This window comes from Lampetra planeri, chromosome 49 (assembly GCF_965212315.1).
Source record: "Lampetra planeri chromosome 49, kcLamPlan1.2.h2, whole genome shotgun sequence".
In the NCBI taxonomy this organism is placed as follows: domain Eukaryota; kingdom Metazoa; phylum Chordata; class Hyperoartia; order Petromyzontiformes; family Petromyzontidae; genus Lampetra; species Lampetra planeri.
In genome coordinates, this window is record NC_136155.1 from 7,340,916 (window position 1) to 7,359,919 (window position 19,004).

The 19,004-nt window shown below is 47.9% G+C and overlaps 1 protein-coding gene across 3 annotated transcripts in view; it reads right to left on the reverse strand.

Moving 5' to 3' along the window:
* Window positions 1-13,439: 13,439 nt before the first annotated feature.
* LOC144733928 (guanine nucleotide exchange factor VAV2-like) overlaps window positions 13,440-19,004 on the reverse strand; it is a 235,553-nt gene continuing 229,988 nt past the window's right edge. For all 3 annotated transcript variants that reach the window (XM_078615947.1, XM_078615948.1, XM_078615946.1), the window contains one exon: window positions 13,440-18,228. In XM_078615947.1, the coding sequence (XP_078472073.1) occupies window positions 18,184-18,228 (45 nt within the window). In that variant the 3' untranslated portion in view covers window positions 13,440-18,183. The remainder of the gene's footprint in view (window positions 18,229-19,004) is intronic.

The following is a 19,004-nucleotide window of genomic DNA, read 5'->3' on the forward strand; positions in this document are numbered from 1 at the left end:
GAGCGCCAGTAACCATGGCTTCATATACTTCATACACACGATGTACTACAGAACTATTGCCTGGAAACTATGAAATTTGGACATTGTGCAATAAAGATTTACACCCTTAACCCTGCTCTACTCGTAGATCCTGATGTACGTGACGGTGTATTATTGGTGCTGTGTCGGTTTAGCAATCCCATGTGTGGTAAAAGTTCAAGAGTGAAAAAGAAAAGAACAATAACCATGCACCGAAATGGCCTTGTAAACATTTGGGCTCTCACAATTGAGCAAGAATTACAACGGAAGGCCAATCGTCATGTTTCAACAGGCTGTGAAGAAGCCATGAACACGTGTGAAAATGTTATTGCACACAGGACAATTGAACGTGTACGGCTGGAGAGCAGACCGCGAGACACAGTGCAGGCAATATCCACAAAGACAAAATTTACCGAACAAGCTAGGAACATGAGAACACGGCAAAGAGAGTGTATCTGCCGTAACAACACTCCCCTTCTGTGGCCACGTCTTCCGAACTCCATTCCCCCCTCTTGCCTGAATACCTGTCAACCCCTTGCCAGCGCCCCACCTTATTAGAGACCAATTCAGACCTTATTGGTCACCCCGTGCCCCCTATAACACAACGCCCGTATTGAAACGGCTGTACGCCGTTATGGACCTGAAAACTCAGTTTCCCTGCATAAGAATACGGAGTAACCCGTAAGGGTTGAAAGCTATGTGCATGTTTCTCACCTTAACAGCCTCGCAATGAGAACCAACAACAGCATCACGAAGGGTCGTGGTTAATCCAACTGCTGGATCAAGGCCTGCTCTCACGCAATCCTGTAACGTGACAAATCCACCTCGAGCCTGCACCCCAGATTATTTCATTGCTCCATCTCCTTAGTGGATGTACGCTCAGATGCATTCCATTCCTTGGCTAACGCTCGGTCCTTATTATTTTGACCATCAGACAACATCCCTTGATCATCGACAAAATGTGACCTTTTTGCCAGTATCAAAGTGTGAAAAAATAAGAATAAGTTTTACCCTTTTCTGACACTAAAACAGGAGGTTTTAAGATGTTCAAACACCAAATAGAAACATTTTGCAAGGATTCATGTCTGCATTAAGGGGCCGTCCATAAATGACGTCACGCAATTTTTGGACGATTTTTGACCCCCCCCCCTTCGTCACACGGCGTCATAAAAAGTCAGACCCCCCCTCAAATATGACGTCACAAAGCTCTGCCCCCCCCCCAAAACCATATTTCCATTTTGAAAATAAAACATGCTTCAATCGCTTTAAACTATTGTAATTGTAGTGCGTATTTAATGTGGCGCTGCACTCTGATGTTGTAGGAGTGTTTTTATAACAATTAGTGTTGTTATAACAATTACATATTTCTTTAAAGTTGCACATTTTGATGTGACGTCACATTTCTCAACCCCCCCCCCCTCGTCACACATTGTCACAAATGTCTGACCCCCCCCCCCCCCCCCAAGGTGCATGACGTCATTTATAAACGGCCCCTAACCACACACAGTCCTTGTGGAGAACATGCAAACACAACATGCTCTGGTCTGACACTGGTGAGAATAGCCCTAAGGAAGACTAACCCTTGTGTAGGCCAATCAGTTTCGAGGACAATGCTATTTTTATCAGAGCATGTTTTGTTTGCATGTTCACCACAAGTGCGTGTCACTAATTCAGACATGAACCCTTGCAAAATGTTTCTATTTGGTGTCTGAATATCTTAACACCTCCTGTTGTACTGCCAGAAAGGGTAAAACCTCTCCATATTATGTCATATCCTTGATCGTGATGTGTCTTGCTTCACCCCACTTACTTTTATTAACAGCTTGAATTCAATGAACCTGCGTGTGTTCTCGTGTACACGTGTACACGTGTTCTTCGTTCTGTCTCTCCGTGTAACTACTGCAAACATGAATCTCTTCACGCTACTTTATACGGGTTTTTTTTAGAGGCATTTTTTTTATCAAGCCCAAAATCCACGAAGAGACATGAAAACTATTAGCAATGTTTGCCTACAAACTTAAAAAAAAATACACACTGGTATGGGATAATACTGCTCATGCCATTAAGATAGTGTTTCCCTTGAGATATATAATCCGTATATCAAGTGCAGTATTAACCGTGCAATTCCCATTCATTCACTTTATCAACGTGAAACTCTCTTGCAAAACCTTTCTGAATGAGTTGACTGGCAGTCATTCCATCATTGAGATAATTCAAAAAGTGGTGTTTAAGAAAAAGGATAATATGTATATTCTCTGTAGCGTTCAGAATCTCTTTTATGTTAATTATGTGGAATGTATTTCGTGAAATTGAATGTGACAAAGCGGTGGTTATTCTCTGAATATGCTAAATTGCTCTTGCTGGAAAATTATAGTCTTCTGTGTAATGGGTACCACTTTTCTTTCAAGAGGCTGAAAACAGAATGTGTGGGCTCAAGTCTCTTTACGGTTGACCATATACTTCACAAGCACCCAGTTATTAACGGTTTATCTGCATTTTCCATACAATGTGATATATTCTCAAACTTCCTACAAGGCAGCCAATGCATTTTCCCATAATACAAAATTCGTGCTCACAAAATGAGGGATTCTCCAAGTTAGAGGGGCCTGGTTTTATTTAAGCAAGCGTCGCAGATGTTTGCATATGACTAAAATGTACACGGACTCCGTGCAATTGTGTCAGAGATCAGAAGCTAAGCAGGGATTCGAGATTGCACAGCGCTTGGATGCGTGGCCACGGTGTGTAGACATGTCGCTATACAGGCATCAGCGGGTGTGCATGGTGGAGAGCAGAGGGGGAAGTACAGCAACATCTATTGTTGTACATTACTGTGCTGTATTTCTATGCTCCGAATCGATGCTTCTCACCGTCACCAAGAGTGGAGGACGACCGAATGGTCAAATACAGCCCACAGCCTCTATGGCCGTGGGGAGGGTCCTCATCCAACAGTAGATGGGACAAAAGGGACGCACATATGTCAGATGTTAGAAGTAGAATGACAATGTCTATGAGAAGGGGGGAACTGTTAAGTGTAGGCCGGCTACATTAAACATGTCAACGTGTTTCCTTACTTTTGTGTCACTTTAAGTCTAACGAAGAAGCGAGTCCCTGTGAAGGCATTGCATGTGTAATAAAAGACTTGACCACGATATCTGGCTCAGTGTCCTTTATTCGGTCCGTACTGCGTCCCCACACGGCTGTCTCTCTTATTCTCTCTGTGCTGGTTCCGATGTCACTCCAGTCCACATCAGCAGCCCCGCTGCTGTTCTTGTCGCTCTGGCAGCCCCACAGCAGCTCCGCTGCTGTACTCTCACACAGCTCCCTTGGCTGTTCCTGCTGCAGCTCTGACGGCCTCGTGCTGTCTCGCCTTCTCGTCGCTCCTGCGACTCCTGGCAGCCACCCCGCTGCTCCTCACACACAGCCTTACTGCCTATCTCTATCTGCAGCTTTACACCTCCCAGTAGCTCCCTACTGTTCCCAGGGTTGGCTCCCGCTTCTGACGGTGCCCCCTCGGCTCGTACGCCCGCGTGGCCCCACACCTTTCCATTCACACCCCGACTGCCTTCTCCTTCCGGTTTACCCGCTTAAGGACCCCCTACCTTTCACCCACGTCACCTGGCTCCGCCTCCTCGTGACGTCACATCCGGAAGGTCGCTTTCGCCCGCATTACACCACCCTCCCCCATAGAAAAAACCCAGCCGACCTCGGCTGAACAACACCAAAGCGTAATGCGGTGAACCGACCTTCCCCCTTAAAGGACACTAAGCATGCAATATAACAACAAGAACAACACACAAGTAACATCGACGAACGTACGAAAGCATGCGATAAATACGACGGCAAGAACAAGAACAATAACAACATACAATCAACGAAACGTAAGCGATTTGGAACGAGTGCGGGTCGCCGGCCCGTCCCGGACGGTCGGCGGCCCACTTGTAGAACGGGGACGCGATGGAACACGAGAAATGACAGGGGGTAATTCCCCTGCTGCGATTGGAAGTCCACCGACATCTCGTGTCCCTGACGAATCAGTCTTGGTCATATTCGGCGAATGCGCCTGCAGCGGGGTCGGAAGGGTCGCCGGGCTTGAAGGTCCCGCAGCCTTGGCAGGCGCCCTCCGAGCAGGCCCACTCCTCCCCCGCGGTGTCACGGTCGGCCTGTCTGGAACAGGTACGACAGGCGCTCTAGCAAGATCAATGGACGCAGGCGGGGAAGAGTCAGAGTCAGCAGCAACAGACCCCGGCAAGGCAACATTGGGAGATGACGCATCACGTAGGGGAGCAACATATGGTTTCAACCGCGACGTATGAACAAACCAACGGCGAGAACCAAACTGAACGCGCGCCGACTGTGAATTGGGAACCTCAATGAGGCGCACAGGACCATGCCAAGGTTTGTGCAATTTAGGAGAGGTCCCCGGCCGCACCTGCGGGCAATGGAGCCAGGCCAGGTCTCCCACCTTCCAGGGGCACTCCCCCTCAGACCGCCGAGCATACCGCTCGTTCCGGGCCTGGGCTTTGGCCGTAGCCACGCGGACGTTTTCCCGCGCCTCCGTAACCCGGCGAACCGTGTCCTGAATGTATTCAGGGAGTGGTTTACGAGGTCCCTTCACCCCAGTACCCAATTGCACATCCACCGGAGGCACGTTTTCCCGACCATACATAAGGTAAAACGGCGAATATCCTGTAGCCGCATGGGGCGTCATCCTGTACGCCGAAAGCACTCCGGGGATGTGCAGATCCCAATCCGATTGCTGTTCACTCACAGTATGGCAAAGCATGGCAGACAATGTCCTGTTCAGCCGCTCAACCATACCATCCGTCTGCGGATGGTATGGAGATGTCCGTATCTTCTTAGTCCCAAGGCCTGCGCACACTTCAGCCAACAATTTAGAAGAGAAATTTCGGCCCTGGTCCGTGAGGAGTCTCTCCGGCGCCCCCTTGTCCATAATGTACCCAAACAAAAAGGCGTCGGTGATGGCCGCGGCCGACTGATCGGGCAACGGCCAGGCCATCGGCCAACGGGAGAGATACTCGACCCCTACCAGCAAATATTTATTTCCCCTCGCCGATGGTGGGAAGGGTCCCAATATGTCCAGTGCCACCAATTCATTGACTCGAGACACCTGAATCGACTGGAGAGGCGGCACGTAAGGATGTTTAGGCGGCTTACGCCGGGCGCATTCAGGGCACGCGCGCACGTGCCCTACGACATCTGTCGCCATGCCGTGCCAAAAATAATGACGTTGTAACGTCAACAAGGTCTTCTGCACCCCTAAATGCAATAGTGTGTCACAATGGAGAGTTCTAATCAACTCAAATCGCAAGGACGTTGGTACCACCACACGCCAGCTTTCCTGGAACCTTTCTTGCCACATAAGCAGACCATCTCGGAGAGCGGTTCGCGGCCCCACAGCCGAACTCGGACTCCCATTGTCCCTCATAGACCGCTTCCGCATGGACAACAACGACTCGTCCATCATCTGTTCCCGAATCCAGACAGACCGCGGCAGATTCAAAACCCCATCAGTCGGTCCCGGTTCCATCGGAGTATCCGACTTCCCGACGGCCAACGTGAGCGGCTGAGGGGGGTTGAGAATCGGCGAACACCTATGCGTCCCCGACGCACATTTACAAGGGGCGCGCCCTGGTAATCTGGAAAGTGCGTCAGCGTTCGCATGGCGCACTCCCTTCCGATGTTGAATTTGGAAGGAAAACTCCTGCAGCGTGTCCAACCAACGTGCCCACTGTCCCGATGGCTGGTCCATTTTAAGTGCATATTGCAAGGCCGCATGATCCGTACGCACAATAAAAGAACGACCGTAAAGGTACGGTCGAAATTGCCGTAGGAAAAAAACAACCGCCAAAAGTTCTCTACGAGTGACACAGTAGCGTGTTTCCGCAGGCGACAAGACTCGGCTACCATACGCCACGACGCGCTCTACGCCCCCTTTAGACTGTGATAATACCGCCCCAATACCTGTGTCACTCGCGTCCGTATCGAGAATGAAAGGGCGATCAAAATCGGGATAATCCAATGTCGGGGCCGTAGCCAATAGATCGCGCAGACTCCGAAAGGCCGCCTCTTCCGGCTCTCCCCAAACAAATTTCCGTCCTTTACCCGTAAGGAGATGCAAGGGCCTCGCAATCGTCGCAAACCCCGGCACAAATCTTCGGTAATACGAGGCAAATCCCAAAAACCGTCGAACATCCCCCACAGAGGCCGGAGTCGGCCAATCCCGGACACACGCCGTCTTTTCCGGATCCGTGGACACCCCCTCGGCACTCACAATGTGCCCCAAATAACGGACGGACCGTTGCAGTAGGTGGCATTTCTTTGGTTTGAATTTCAAATTGGCAGAGCGCATCCTCGTGAACACTGTCTCCAGCCGCGTTAAATGTTCCTCAAATGTGCGGCTGAACACAATAATATCGTCCAAATATATAAGACACGTCTCCCACTGCAACCCCGTCAAAACGAGCTCCATCAATCTTTGAAACGTAGCAGGGGCCGCATTCAATCCCATCGGGAGGCAGTTGAATTGAAATAACCCCTGCGGCGTACGGAATGCGGTTTTCTCGTCAAGGGGAAGCTGCCAAAATCCCGAAGAGAGGTCCAGTGTGGAAAAGAACTTAGCCCCCGACAATGCGTCAAGGGAGTCGTCCATACGCGGCAGGGGGTACGCATCTGCCACAGATATCTTATTCAATTTCCGGAAATCGACACAAAATCTCAAGTTGCCATCCTTTTTCTTAACCAAGACCACAGGAGCGCCCCATGGGCTGTTAGATGGCGATATAATGTCCGCAGCCAACATGTCTTCCACCGCCCCCCGAACGTGTTCTCGCTCCGCTGGACTCATCCGATGCGAATTTAACCGAATAGGGGCAGCGTCGCCCGTCTCAATGTGATGGGAAAGCAACGATGTGCGTCCCAAATCCAAATCGTCGGAGCTGAATACATCCGAATACGTCAGCAACAATTTACGCAGCGCATCACGTTGCCCCACGGACAGGGAAGAATTTTCGTCACATAAGGTAGCGATCCAACGATTATCCGAACTCCTTGGCTCGGAAACACCAGCGACCACTCCTCGGCGATGCGGACAATCGTGCGTCGCAAACGCCGTAGTGGCATGTGCCACAACCGTACCGGCCGGAACACGGATGTTTTCCACCCCCGCATTAAGCACCTGTAAAACCGGTAATTGATCCGGCCGGACGATGGTCTGTGCCCCAACTAACGCCAATCCCGTTGTTATCGTGGCGGATGGTGACAACAAGACCCCTAATGCTCCTAGCCGATTGGGCAGGGGCTTCCGATACCGCAAGGGTATAAGCATCTGTGAACCAGGTGGGATGTCCACAGATGCGACGGACAGCGCCTGCACCTGTACGGCCGAAGCAGGTCGCCCCCAGGGCGACGGCAGAAACGAGATTCGACGGCCCCCCGGCAATTCAATACAATTCTCATTGATTTTAATCAAAATGGGCATCTTAGCCAAAAAATCCGTGCCTAGTAAGCAAGGAACCGCCAAAGATCTCGATATTAACACAACGCCCGAAGCCGACACATCCCCTATAGATATCTTAGCATCCACCTGGCCCACAATCCCCATACTACCCCCGTTTGCAGCGACGCAAGACCCATAAACCGGACGCACAGCCCCCGGCGGAATGCCCAACAGATGGAAAATGACATCCGATATAATAGTCGCAGACGCTCCCGAGTCGACCAAAATGCGCACGTCCACACCTTGTATGGACCCCGGTACAGTGGACGAACCCGTAGCGGCCGCGACAACTCTCCGTGCCAATTTGCGCCACTGCGTAACTGAATGACAAGGCCCCGTCGATGGCCTTTCTTTAACAACAACAATAGGATCGCGCAACACAGGTGGTGGGTGAGGTGTAAAGCCTTGCCGAGTGTCTGGTGCGTGCCGACATGCCTGTTTCGGAGGTTCCTTGGTCGGCTTGTCCGGTGTTGTGGGCTCCTGCTGCGGCGGACCCGGGAAGCGGGCCCAGCAATCTTTGGCGTAATGGCCCCTACGGCCGCAGCGGAAGCAATCGGCCTCGTTGCGCCGAAGCGCAGGTCCTGCGTCCCGGCGGCCCCGTCCCGATGGCGTAGCGCGCGGCCCCGGCCTTCCGCGTCCCGGCCATGGAGAGGAGGCAGCCGTCAGCTCCTGTGGACCCCGCTCATCCGGCACATAGATCGCCCTTGTGGGGTCCCACCCCATCGCGCCTCCTTCCTTGACGGGCCCACCCGTCCATGCCGCCACTTGCTTCCAGCGACGGAGATTAAACTGCGCGTCCAGACACTTTGCTGCCGCCCGGGACGTGAGCTTCTCATGCCCACACACAGGCATGGGGATCCCCAGATCCCGAGACAGCTCCAGCATTTTTCCCAATATGAGGGGCTCGAGCAGATCCTGTGGCGTGTCAGGATATGCTGCCATGGCCAGCTCCAACACCGCACCCCTGAACGCCACGGGCGATTCTTCGGGTGCTCGTTGTCGTTGAGCGAATCGCCGATGCGCGTCGTCAGGTGGCTCATAGGCGTCGGCCATTTCCTCAAAAACTCCACATAACGTCTTCTTCTTATCGGCCGTTATGGAACGGAAAAATCGCACAGATTCGTCGTCCAGTAGAGTCGGCAACACTTCCAAGGCCTCCGCATCGGTCCATCTTGCTGAACGAACCGCCGCCAAAAATCGGCAGGCGAAAGCGCTCCAATCGCCCCCGATAGAGAATTCCTTAACCGTAGTAAGGTGGCGACTCCGACTCCTCTTCACGCCGTCTTCCAATGATGGTTGTTGTGGAGGTAAATTCAAAATGGCGTCGGCCCGCGGCGTGGCCAAGATGGCGGTTTGGCGCCGCGGAGCGCGCAAGATGGCGTCTTCTTGCCGCGTGGCCAATGGCGGCGGCAGGGCAGGCAACGTGGCGGCCCGTGGAGCACCTTCTCGTTCCATCGTCGTCCTTGGCGTAACGAGGTGACACAGATGCGCCAGGACGTCCTTGAGTGTCTCCAGTTGTTCTGCCACCTGTTGCCATCTTTGCTCAGCGTCCGATGTTGTTGACGGACCCGCCATCGCGCCGACATCTTCCACGCCCGTCCCCGTGCTCGCCTCAGCAGGGCTCTCCTCCACCACCCCAGCAAAATCCGTGGTCGGAGGGAATTCGTCGTCGTCGGACGAAGAAGCCGATGCTGGCGCCGGGGGAATTTTCTTCCTTACTTGCTTAGACATGCCGTTTCACTTCTGACCCCAGTGTAATAAAAGACTTGACCACGATATCTGGCTCAGTGTCCTTTATTCGGTCCGTACTGCGTCCCCACACGGCTGTCTCTCTTATTCTCTCTGTGCTGGTTCCGATGTCACTCCAGTCCACATCAGCAGCCCCGCTGTTGTTCTTGTCGCTCTTGCAGCCCCACAGCAGCTCCGCTGCTGTACTCTCACACAGCTCCCTTGGCTGTTCCTGCTGCAGCTCTGACGGCCTCGTGCTGTCTCGCCTTCTCGTCGCTCCTGCGACTCCTGGCAGCCACCCCGCTGCTCCTCACACACAGCCTTACTGCCTATCTCTATCTGCAGCTTTACACCTCCCAGTAGCTCCCTACTGTTCCCAGGGTTGGCTCCCGCTTCTGACGGTGCCCCCTCGGCTCGTACGCCCGCGTGGCCCCACACCTTTCCATTCACACCCCGACTGCCTTCTCCTTCCGGTTTACCCGCTTAAGGACCCCCTACCTTTCACCCACGTCACCTGGCTCCGCCTCCTCGTGACGTCACATCCGGAAGGTCGCTTTCGCCCGCATTACACATGCAATCGGCCACTTGACTCAAGAAATGAATGCCGCCTGGCTTTTGACAAGGACTCGTCACGGTCGCAATGGGGATCTTGCTGCAGGTAAAACAACATCAACAAACAACGCTCTTACAGCCTCGTGCGTTTTCTTTTGAATGCAAACCATTCAAAATGACTGCGTCATTGAAATGCGGCCTTGCAGGGCAATTCCATCTCCAGAAACCTCACACATTCAAACGTTGGTCAACGGTAATCACTCGGTGAACAAAAATAAACACATTATATAATAAATATATTCTATACTATTCTTATATAATATATGTATTCTATTATATATTATTTAAGCCCTCATCTTGCCTTGTACCGTAATTGTTAACAAATTATCAATTGCGCCGAGGAATGCCGCGTACATCTAAAGTTCTAAATCGTATTTACCGAATGAATTATTTTCCCTTTGAATAGAAAAGTTACCTCCACACCATCACATGTTTACTCGACGTTCTCAAGCGCGTTTTACTGTCCACTATACCCAGCCCAGAACAAAATAAACATTGCAGTGGAGCAGCGTTAAGTCACACTCCAAAATATATACTGGTCGGAACCCGCTGGTTCCACCAGCCCACAGGGGATTATTGTGTCCGTCCGTCTGTCGTGCAGGGAGGGGCTGGGTGGGGAGGGAGGGGCTGGGTGGGGAGGGGAGGGTGGGGAGGGGCGGGGCTGGGTGGGAAGGGGAGGGTGGGGAGGGTGCTGGGTGGGGAGGGTGGGGAGGGGCTGGGTGGGGAGGGTGGGGAGGGGCTGGGTGGGGAGGGGCTGGATGGGGAGGGTGGGGCTGGGTGGGGGGTGGGAGGGGTGGGGCTGGGTGGGGAGTTGCTGGTCACCCCGTGGTGCCCTTATAAAACTCAACGTTTAACCTACTCACGCCGGCTTGTACCCGCCCTCAAAGTCGGGAATATTTGCGGAATACACCACGCCGCCGTTGACCCTGGCCATTGACCGAGCAACCCAACGTTCCTACCAGCTCCCTCCGCAGGAATGTATTTTGTTGAAACCTTAAATGGTTCCAGAATATTTTAAATGAATAACAGTTGCATTGATCAGTGAACTGCACATTTATTTTATTATTATATTGTATATACAGTGCTGTTTATATCGAAATACCATATGCTATAATCACAATATGCTGTACATATGAAACAACACAGTATTTTATGTGTCTATAGTACAAAACTCGTTGTATAGTTGCTTGAATGCTTAGAATAGAAGTTGCGTACCGCAGGGAAATTACGCAACGGGTTCAAGCCAATTGTGAACAAATCGGCGGTCTCTCTCTCTACCTGGGTGGCGGTGGTGGGGGCGAGACTGAGGCAGGATTTGTGAATGGGAATTCACTCGAGACGTCCTCACAAGTGAACTCCATTGTCCCAGCAACAAACACACTCAAAGGAAGATATCTGCCCCCCCAGTAACCTTCCAGAATGTTCTCCATCCTCTCCCAGTTCTTTCCACCAACCCTGTCCCTCGGTCTCTTTCTCGCATCTCTCACTCTCCCCTTCCACCTCGAGTTCTCTCTCCTGCCAAATGTCTCTCTCAAAGTCTTCACCCAACTCCATTGCTCTGCCGTTCATTAACTCTTTTTCTTGTGGTGTCCGAACACGACACTGATGTAAGAGCCAGGGATGTTGCCACTTGCACCATGATATGAGGTGGCAGTAATAGCAGCTCCGGTTTTTAAATCTAATACTCGACATCACGTCGCCACATGGTAAAGGTGCGGCCCTGCAATTATCTTGCACACGTCACTGCTGGCAGAAGAGCCTCTACCAGAGGGGAGTTATGAGAGGACCCATCTGGAAGCTACTGTGGTCTCTTACACGTTGACCAAGACGTCTTGGAAGAAGTAGGAGTCATCTCATACCACCATGGCCAAGAACCAAAATTCACACATTTTCGGAGACATTCATGTAGAACAAAAACCAACGTTGAGCCTCAACTAAATTCAGAAATAGCCGTGAGAAGATAAAAGATTTTCAACATCAGCCGTCGCCATATATATAAAGTACATGGTAGAGCCATGGTTTTATTTTATTTAGGGTTTGCACATTATGGCTCACATTCAAATACTGTACACAGGTGAAACTATACTTACGTGAAGCAATTTGCCGGATTGCAAGCATGTGTGCCGTGCGTCAAATTTTGTAAAACGAGGCAAAGATATTTTACTGAAATAAAACGAAACATCCATTTGTTCCCCTGTGACTTGTTTTGTTTGTTATCACCCAGGCAGGTGCATCGCAGCCTTTCACTCAGAACCAGCGGTGGCAGAACCCACGGGCGGATCTCAAACGCCTCTTATCTTAGAGGCATTTCTATATCATCACCTTATCCATAATTAACCACGGTACAACGTGTGAATGTAATGGTGGAGATGAGGCGAATGAAATAGATGAGAGGAAGCAATGGGGGGTAAAAATCTGTGATGCGCGAATTCGGTGAAAGTGAACTTGATGGGAGTAAATGATGCATGGATTGAATGAACGGGGAATGGGGTGAAAGCCATAGCATGAGAATATGAAGAGGAAACAGTCAGGGTGGCGGTTATGATCGGAAATTAAGGGGAGGGTGAGCTCAGGAAAATAAGTGAGTTTTGAGTGTGGAGCGGAAATTAGTGGAGGGGAAGTTACGGCTGATGACAAATTAATAAAAATCTCCCCACTTAGAAGTCATACATTATATACAATAAATAAGTTGCACCAATAGATGGTGCTACTACTTTATGTGTACACTGTATTGTTGGTCAGAACAGTTTTCTCACGGACCGCAGGGTGTTTTGAGGTCCAGCAGAGTCGATAACAGTGCTTGGGGTATTGGCACCCACAACTGTTCTAAATTAATGCCACTGGTGTCAGAAGCACCTGCGAAGCGGACATTGCTCTTTCCACTGACCTCATGTGGTCGCGTACGTTCAAATCCTGCAGGTCACATTTCGTCCACATTCCAACATGTGTTCATTTTCTCTATCGGTGTCCATGTTTCTGACCTATGCCATACCTGACAGCACGCACCAATTGCACCGTTATTCAGACACATTTCCGCGATAAGGTTCCAGAGGAATTCCCATCCCGCTCATTCTCATGTATCGGTACACATTCTGTTGTTTTCAAATTTTCCCGTTTGACGGTTGATTAGTATTGTTTAGCAAACTTGCATGTTACTTTCTGACATTACATGCCTTCGTTAACCTGTTCCATTCCATTTTCTCATTCCCTGTTTTTATATGCATTTGTAAGGCTACATCCATCTATACCCTGGTTGTAAGATAAGTACGTTGGAGGGGGTAGGAACACTTTATTTCATTTTATATTTTAGGGGAAATCGTGTACTCTACACAAAGTTCAGGACACATTTGTTCTAGCATTGCGTATGGCAGCAATGTGCCAGGAGGTCTGCTCACCACGAGAGGGCTTCAGGAAAGAGTTCGTGTCGTTTCGCTTTTCCTCGTCCGTTGAAGGGGGCGCAGACCAGTGGTTTGTGATGTTGCCCATAGTTTGGGTTGCGACTAAACAACACCTGTGATTTACAGAATGTCGGCTATTGAGCAAGAGAACGACAGCCACACACAGCATTTGTACAACGTTTTATTTGATTTGCCGGAATGCCATCATTGATACATCAGATATAAGTACGTTTCATAAATGTACAGTAGAACTTTTGACACCGTATGTATTTTGTACAACCTGCAGTTTAGGCATTTCAAATATGCTGGGAATTTGCATAAACAAATTATTTGTTTTTATTGAAGGCTTGTGCAAATGTCAGAAAGAGATGAGACATTTAAGGGAAGAAATAAAAAAAACATAAAACCATTTTCCCATGGAATTAATAGTAGTAATGTGTTTGTTTAAATGTTGTCCTTAGCAAAGTAAAAACATTAATATACATACACCAACAAAATGTTAAATTACCATAAAATGTATGGCTCTCAAATTTCCAGAATTGCAACTTATATAAATCCCAAAGCAACTATGGAAGTTTAAAGCTTTTAACTGGATATACACACACCACTTACTGTATGTACACGTGATTTACAGATCAAATTATGTATTGGATTATTTTATACCAATGCCATTGTTGTTGATTCGTCTTTATCCCATGCTTGCAATGTTTTCTATAAAATAAGCCAGGAAAAAAACTGACGAAGCTTTCAGGCATTCCTTTAAAATATTAACCCCAAGGCAGCTGCTGCATTATATATATAAAACAAATCCACTTATCAATGTTGAGTAAAATGTTTTCACTAAGGCAGACGTTATATGTAGAGGAATTGCTGGGCACGTGTTGAAGAATACAGATGTAGTGTTCAAATGCCTCATTGTAGCATTCACACATTATTGGACTTTGTGTTTTAAAGTGAGGACACAAAGTGGCATGCTCTGTGATTCTCTTTAAAGAGTTTACATGGAAACCGTGTTTCTTCTCTGGGGAATATGCTAATGGACTTATTTGTTTTTCATCGTTTATTTTAAACGTTATATATTTTATCTTACACTTAGAAAAAAAGGCCAAAGGATTATTTTTTCCTATTTACTAGAAATACATTTTAATTAATGTTTTGATGAGTGAACTGCATTTATAAACAGGTAATTCGTTGAACAACAGCCATCTAGAAGAGGCTTACTTGTGGCAAATTTAAGCTGACAGAACTCTTGATAGATTTTTACATTTTACCATATACTTTTCTTTACACATATAAACACGAGACTTGCCTTGCAACTCATTAAAAGTGATACATTTTAGTGCAAGCATTGTACCATCCATGAAGTAGGTCTCGTCTTACAATGTACAGCACGAGTCAGTTCCACGACGTCACACGGTGCTGTCACAGCAGTGGGCGCCCACTTGAAGGTGCTTTACAACAACGGTAAAGGTGCAGCCCTGCAACTACGTGCTCATGCCGCTGCTAACGGAAGGGCCTCCCCGCTCGAGGGAGCTCTAAATAGGAGAGTGTTTCGGCCCACTCTGCAATGCTGGCCAGACAGCTTGGAAAAAGTGAGAGTACCCACACTTTACCCCACCCACACACGACCTGCTGCTGATCGATTGTGTTGTACCCATGTATTCTTGCTGGGTGCATAGCTGGGGCAAGGATTTGAGAAGCTTGCACCGTTGTTTCATCTGCCGTGCTGGCAGATGGATCCGGTGACCGCTGGACTTCAGGTCCAGTGTGCTAACCATGAACACCAGGGCACCATTCAGACAGTTCATGAAAGCGACAAACGAACACCACGATGCTAATTTAAAAGCATAAATAAATACATAAATATATTTCGAACTTTTCAGTTAAATTAAAATTGAATGCACCATCTTTCAGTGAACAGTCTGCCCACATTTACAAAAGAGATGTTTTCTGTCTCGGCTATAGGTTCACACCTGGCTATAAAGTTAATCGAGTTATTGACATTTTGCATAAATCATTTTGCTACAGACCACTCCATGACGTGTAAATAACCACAGAGGGCAGAGTGACTTCATGCAGGTCAAAGGTGAAGATTTATCAGTAGTTCCAAATGAGGGCCCTAAAATCCTAAAGATTTGGCCATATGGCTCATTGAGCTCACATCATTGTCAGTGCGTTGAGCCCGGCACCGCCGATGTTTGAATCTGGGCATCCACCCGACGATTAAACGAGGGTTCTCAAGTGTACTGAGTTAATGATTTCTTCGGGCAGAAATTAACACACGAACATACAAAAAAAAACACTCCAAAATGTTTTTTTCTTTACCAAATTCTAAAATATTCCAGTTCTAAGAACGAAAACAATATCAGTGTTACCGCATTGGAAATCAACGATTCTATAGCTGACCACTTGGGAAGGCGCACTGCCGCCTAGCGTTAGAGGAGACGTCTGGACAACCGAAGGGGTCCCGGAGGTTCACAGATACATCACCTTCCAGAGACCGTTGGATATAACATTGAATGTTGCACTCTTTTCACCGAGAGGTGTCCAATGGAAAGTTCGGCAAGCAATGTTCAAATAGTATCGGGGAAAAAAGTTGGGAAAAAAATCACAAAGGATCCATTTGTATAGACATTGGTAACACCCCAGGATGTGTACAACCATTGCTTAGCATGTGTGTGTATTTATATTTATACGTAGCAAACTAGCCTTTGGATATTACCAAGCCATATGCATAAAAACAACTCTTTCCAGATATGCAACACGATCGCCCTCTGGCGATTCCTGTAATGGGAGTGGCAAATTTTGTCAAGTTAGAATAAATCCGAATTTAAAAAAAAACTTGGCATATCGTAGCTTGCTGTAAGGCATGTTACACTTGCGTGTTATTGTCTGAAACATACACCGTGGCTGTTTATTCCACTTTCGAGCAGACATGAGATTGCAAGCAAATGAAAACAAACCCTCTCGCTATTGTGTTTAGGCTGGCCTTCCCCAAGCCACCTCCACTTCCTATGAACACTCTCGGTCATAACCCACCGTGCACCTACATTGCCCCTCACGTGTGTGCCCCATCATTCACGCACTGCAATTAGCCGAGATCTTCGTTTCCCCCAATTGAATTTACAAATTTGAAGCATAAATTGCACTTATTGTGTTTCCCACGGCATCACCAAAGCGGCACGCTTTGGGCATAACATTTATCTCCTCTTGGTGTGTAATATTCAGATCGCAACGGCGTGTTGTTTGCACGATGTCCGACGTGTCGCTGGCCACGCTGGGACCTTCTTCAGGAAATGAACCGAGAAGCTCTCGTCGGACATCGCGCTGAACAAAACGCGCGGCACGATGGAAGTCACACCGCGCGCCGCTGTGGTAACCCTCACAGCGGCGTTTGCTGTACGCTTGAATGCAACAAGAGAGTGTATCTGCAAGCGTGCAAATGCAAATGGAACAACATTGACCATAGCAAGGCCATCATAATTTTTTGGTTGTCATAAAATGTATGTCGGTGTATTCCGCACTAAATCATAAATGTGTTGATAGCATTGAAAGTCAAATAAATTGTAAGTGGTTATTAAAGCAAAAGTCAATATACCAACCATTTGGCGAAATGGCCACATTTTAGCAATAACACCTTATACCAGAATCAAAGCACTCTGTATCAATACGGTGCCATATTTAGCATCTTGTGACTTGGGTGGGCGACAGCCATGTACCTGCATTGCATACATCTTCATTGCATTGACACAAACTCAATAGGACTTTGAGGCACACCAACAGCTGTACATCAAACTGTGCTAACGGAGACCCAGGCAAGCCCCCTCTCGCCTCCATTGTGATTGTTTCTGAACGACAACTTACACTTTGTTTAATACGTAATCATACGCAGAACATTTCAGTACGATTATAACGCTAACATGACCATCGTAAGCTTACTTGAAAATTTTGAAAATTTTTCTTTAACAGGGAAAGGTTGACTTTGCGTGGCCTTTGACTCTTTGATTGACTAGCCATCAGGGTTGGCGAGAGTTACACATGAATAACTAGTGCTTGTATGAAGTTATCAGATGGGAAAACCTGAAGCCAAATGTATCGCTTGCAAACGTATGCATATCAGATACCCATCAAATGTATCCGTGTGTTCGCAAGTTAAGCCTCAAAAGGGAATGCGTTTGAAGTCTGAATCGCTCATCTCATGCAATCGTAATGCCACGAATTGTATTTTCACGCAGAACCTAAAATTGCTATTCTAAGAAAAATGTATTTCATTGGTGGAGCTAACGTTATGCTCTTTTATTTTGTAATTATTTCTAATCACAATTTAGTACCATAACCAGAATAGGTGTTGCATACACAGCAATGTGGCACAACATTTATTTTAATAACCTTTATAGTGCAATAAGTTTGCAACAATTAAAACAATTTGCAGGTAATCTAAAATAATAATATTCCATAAAACAAAACCAAATCCTTTCCATCCATTGCAAACTAAATATAAATGTACTCATAATTTATGTGAGTAGCATTTCAACAGCTATCATATTTTATTGGATGCCCAAAAGTTATTGTTACATCATTCTTCTTCGTCGAAAAAGGCTTTATAGACGGGGTTTAAACATTTCCCTAATAAACGGTGGTATGTGTTCATCAACACGCACATTATGCAAATGTAACGTATCAATTACATAAATGACAAAACATTTATCTTCGTAAATACACGTTTCCCAGGGGTAGAAAATGTTACTTTGTAATGTTTTTTTTTCAAAAATGTAAAGCAGCTGCAACAAAACAAATGGGATTACCACAGGGAAACAATCAGTGGGCCATGCCGCGATGGGCTTCTTTGTTTTTCACAAATTGACGAAAGCGTAGTCCAAGAGATTTCACCAGCGCAGCAACAATCCTCCGTTAGACCCCTTCCTCCTCCACGTAGGTCGACGGGAACCACCCAACCTAAAACACAACCACACATGCTTATATCACACACACACACGCACGCACACAAGGAATCAACCCAAAGATAAATACCGTGCCTCTATTCCACTACACAATCGAGCTGCACTCGAGGCGTGCTCAGCTAGTTGGTGAGATGTTAACTACCTCACCTGGTATGGCGGAGGTTATGGGTTCAATCCGACCATGACGCCTGTATATTTGGAGTTAGTATGTTTTTTTTCCATGGACGCGCGGATTATTACTCCAGAAATATGCTTCTAGACTAATTTGGCTGCGATAATTTTCCACGTGATAAACCACTTCTCATTGGACTATCATAGTAGGTACCAGATTGTTTTTTTTTCCCACTGCAGAAGCCAAGGCGTGCCACTGACATCACAAAGGCGATGAACGCGTTAAGATGCACAGCAGATAATGTGGGCGGATGCTGTGTCCTCACGGGGTACTGACAGACGTCACACACATTCAGCAAGTCGAGACGCCCGTAGATGACGCGGTGATGCTGTCCTTGAGTTGTACTGACTGGCCACGCATGCAGTGAACGCATCATTAGCACCCCCTCTGGCCCTGCTTGGCTCCAAGCGAGATTCAGTTATCTTGTGGGTCCAGCTAACCATTGTTTGGTTCTGTATCGGCACGGTTACGATGATGTCCATGGAAATGCAGCAGTTACAATACAGAGGAAGACAATTTTATATTAATACATGATTTAATAACCGGTCAGAGCCTGAGCGCAGTTAATTGGAATGGCCACGGTTATTATAATGAACGTG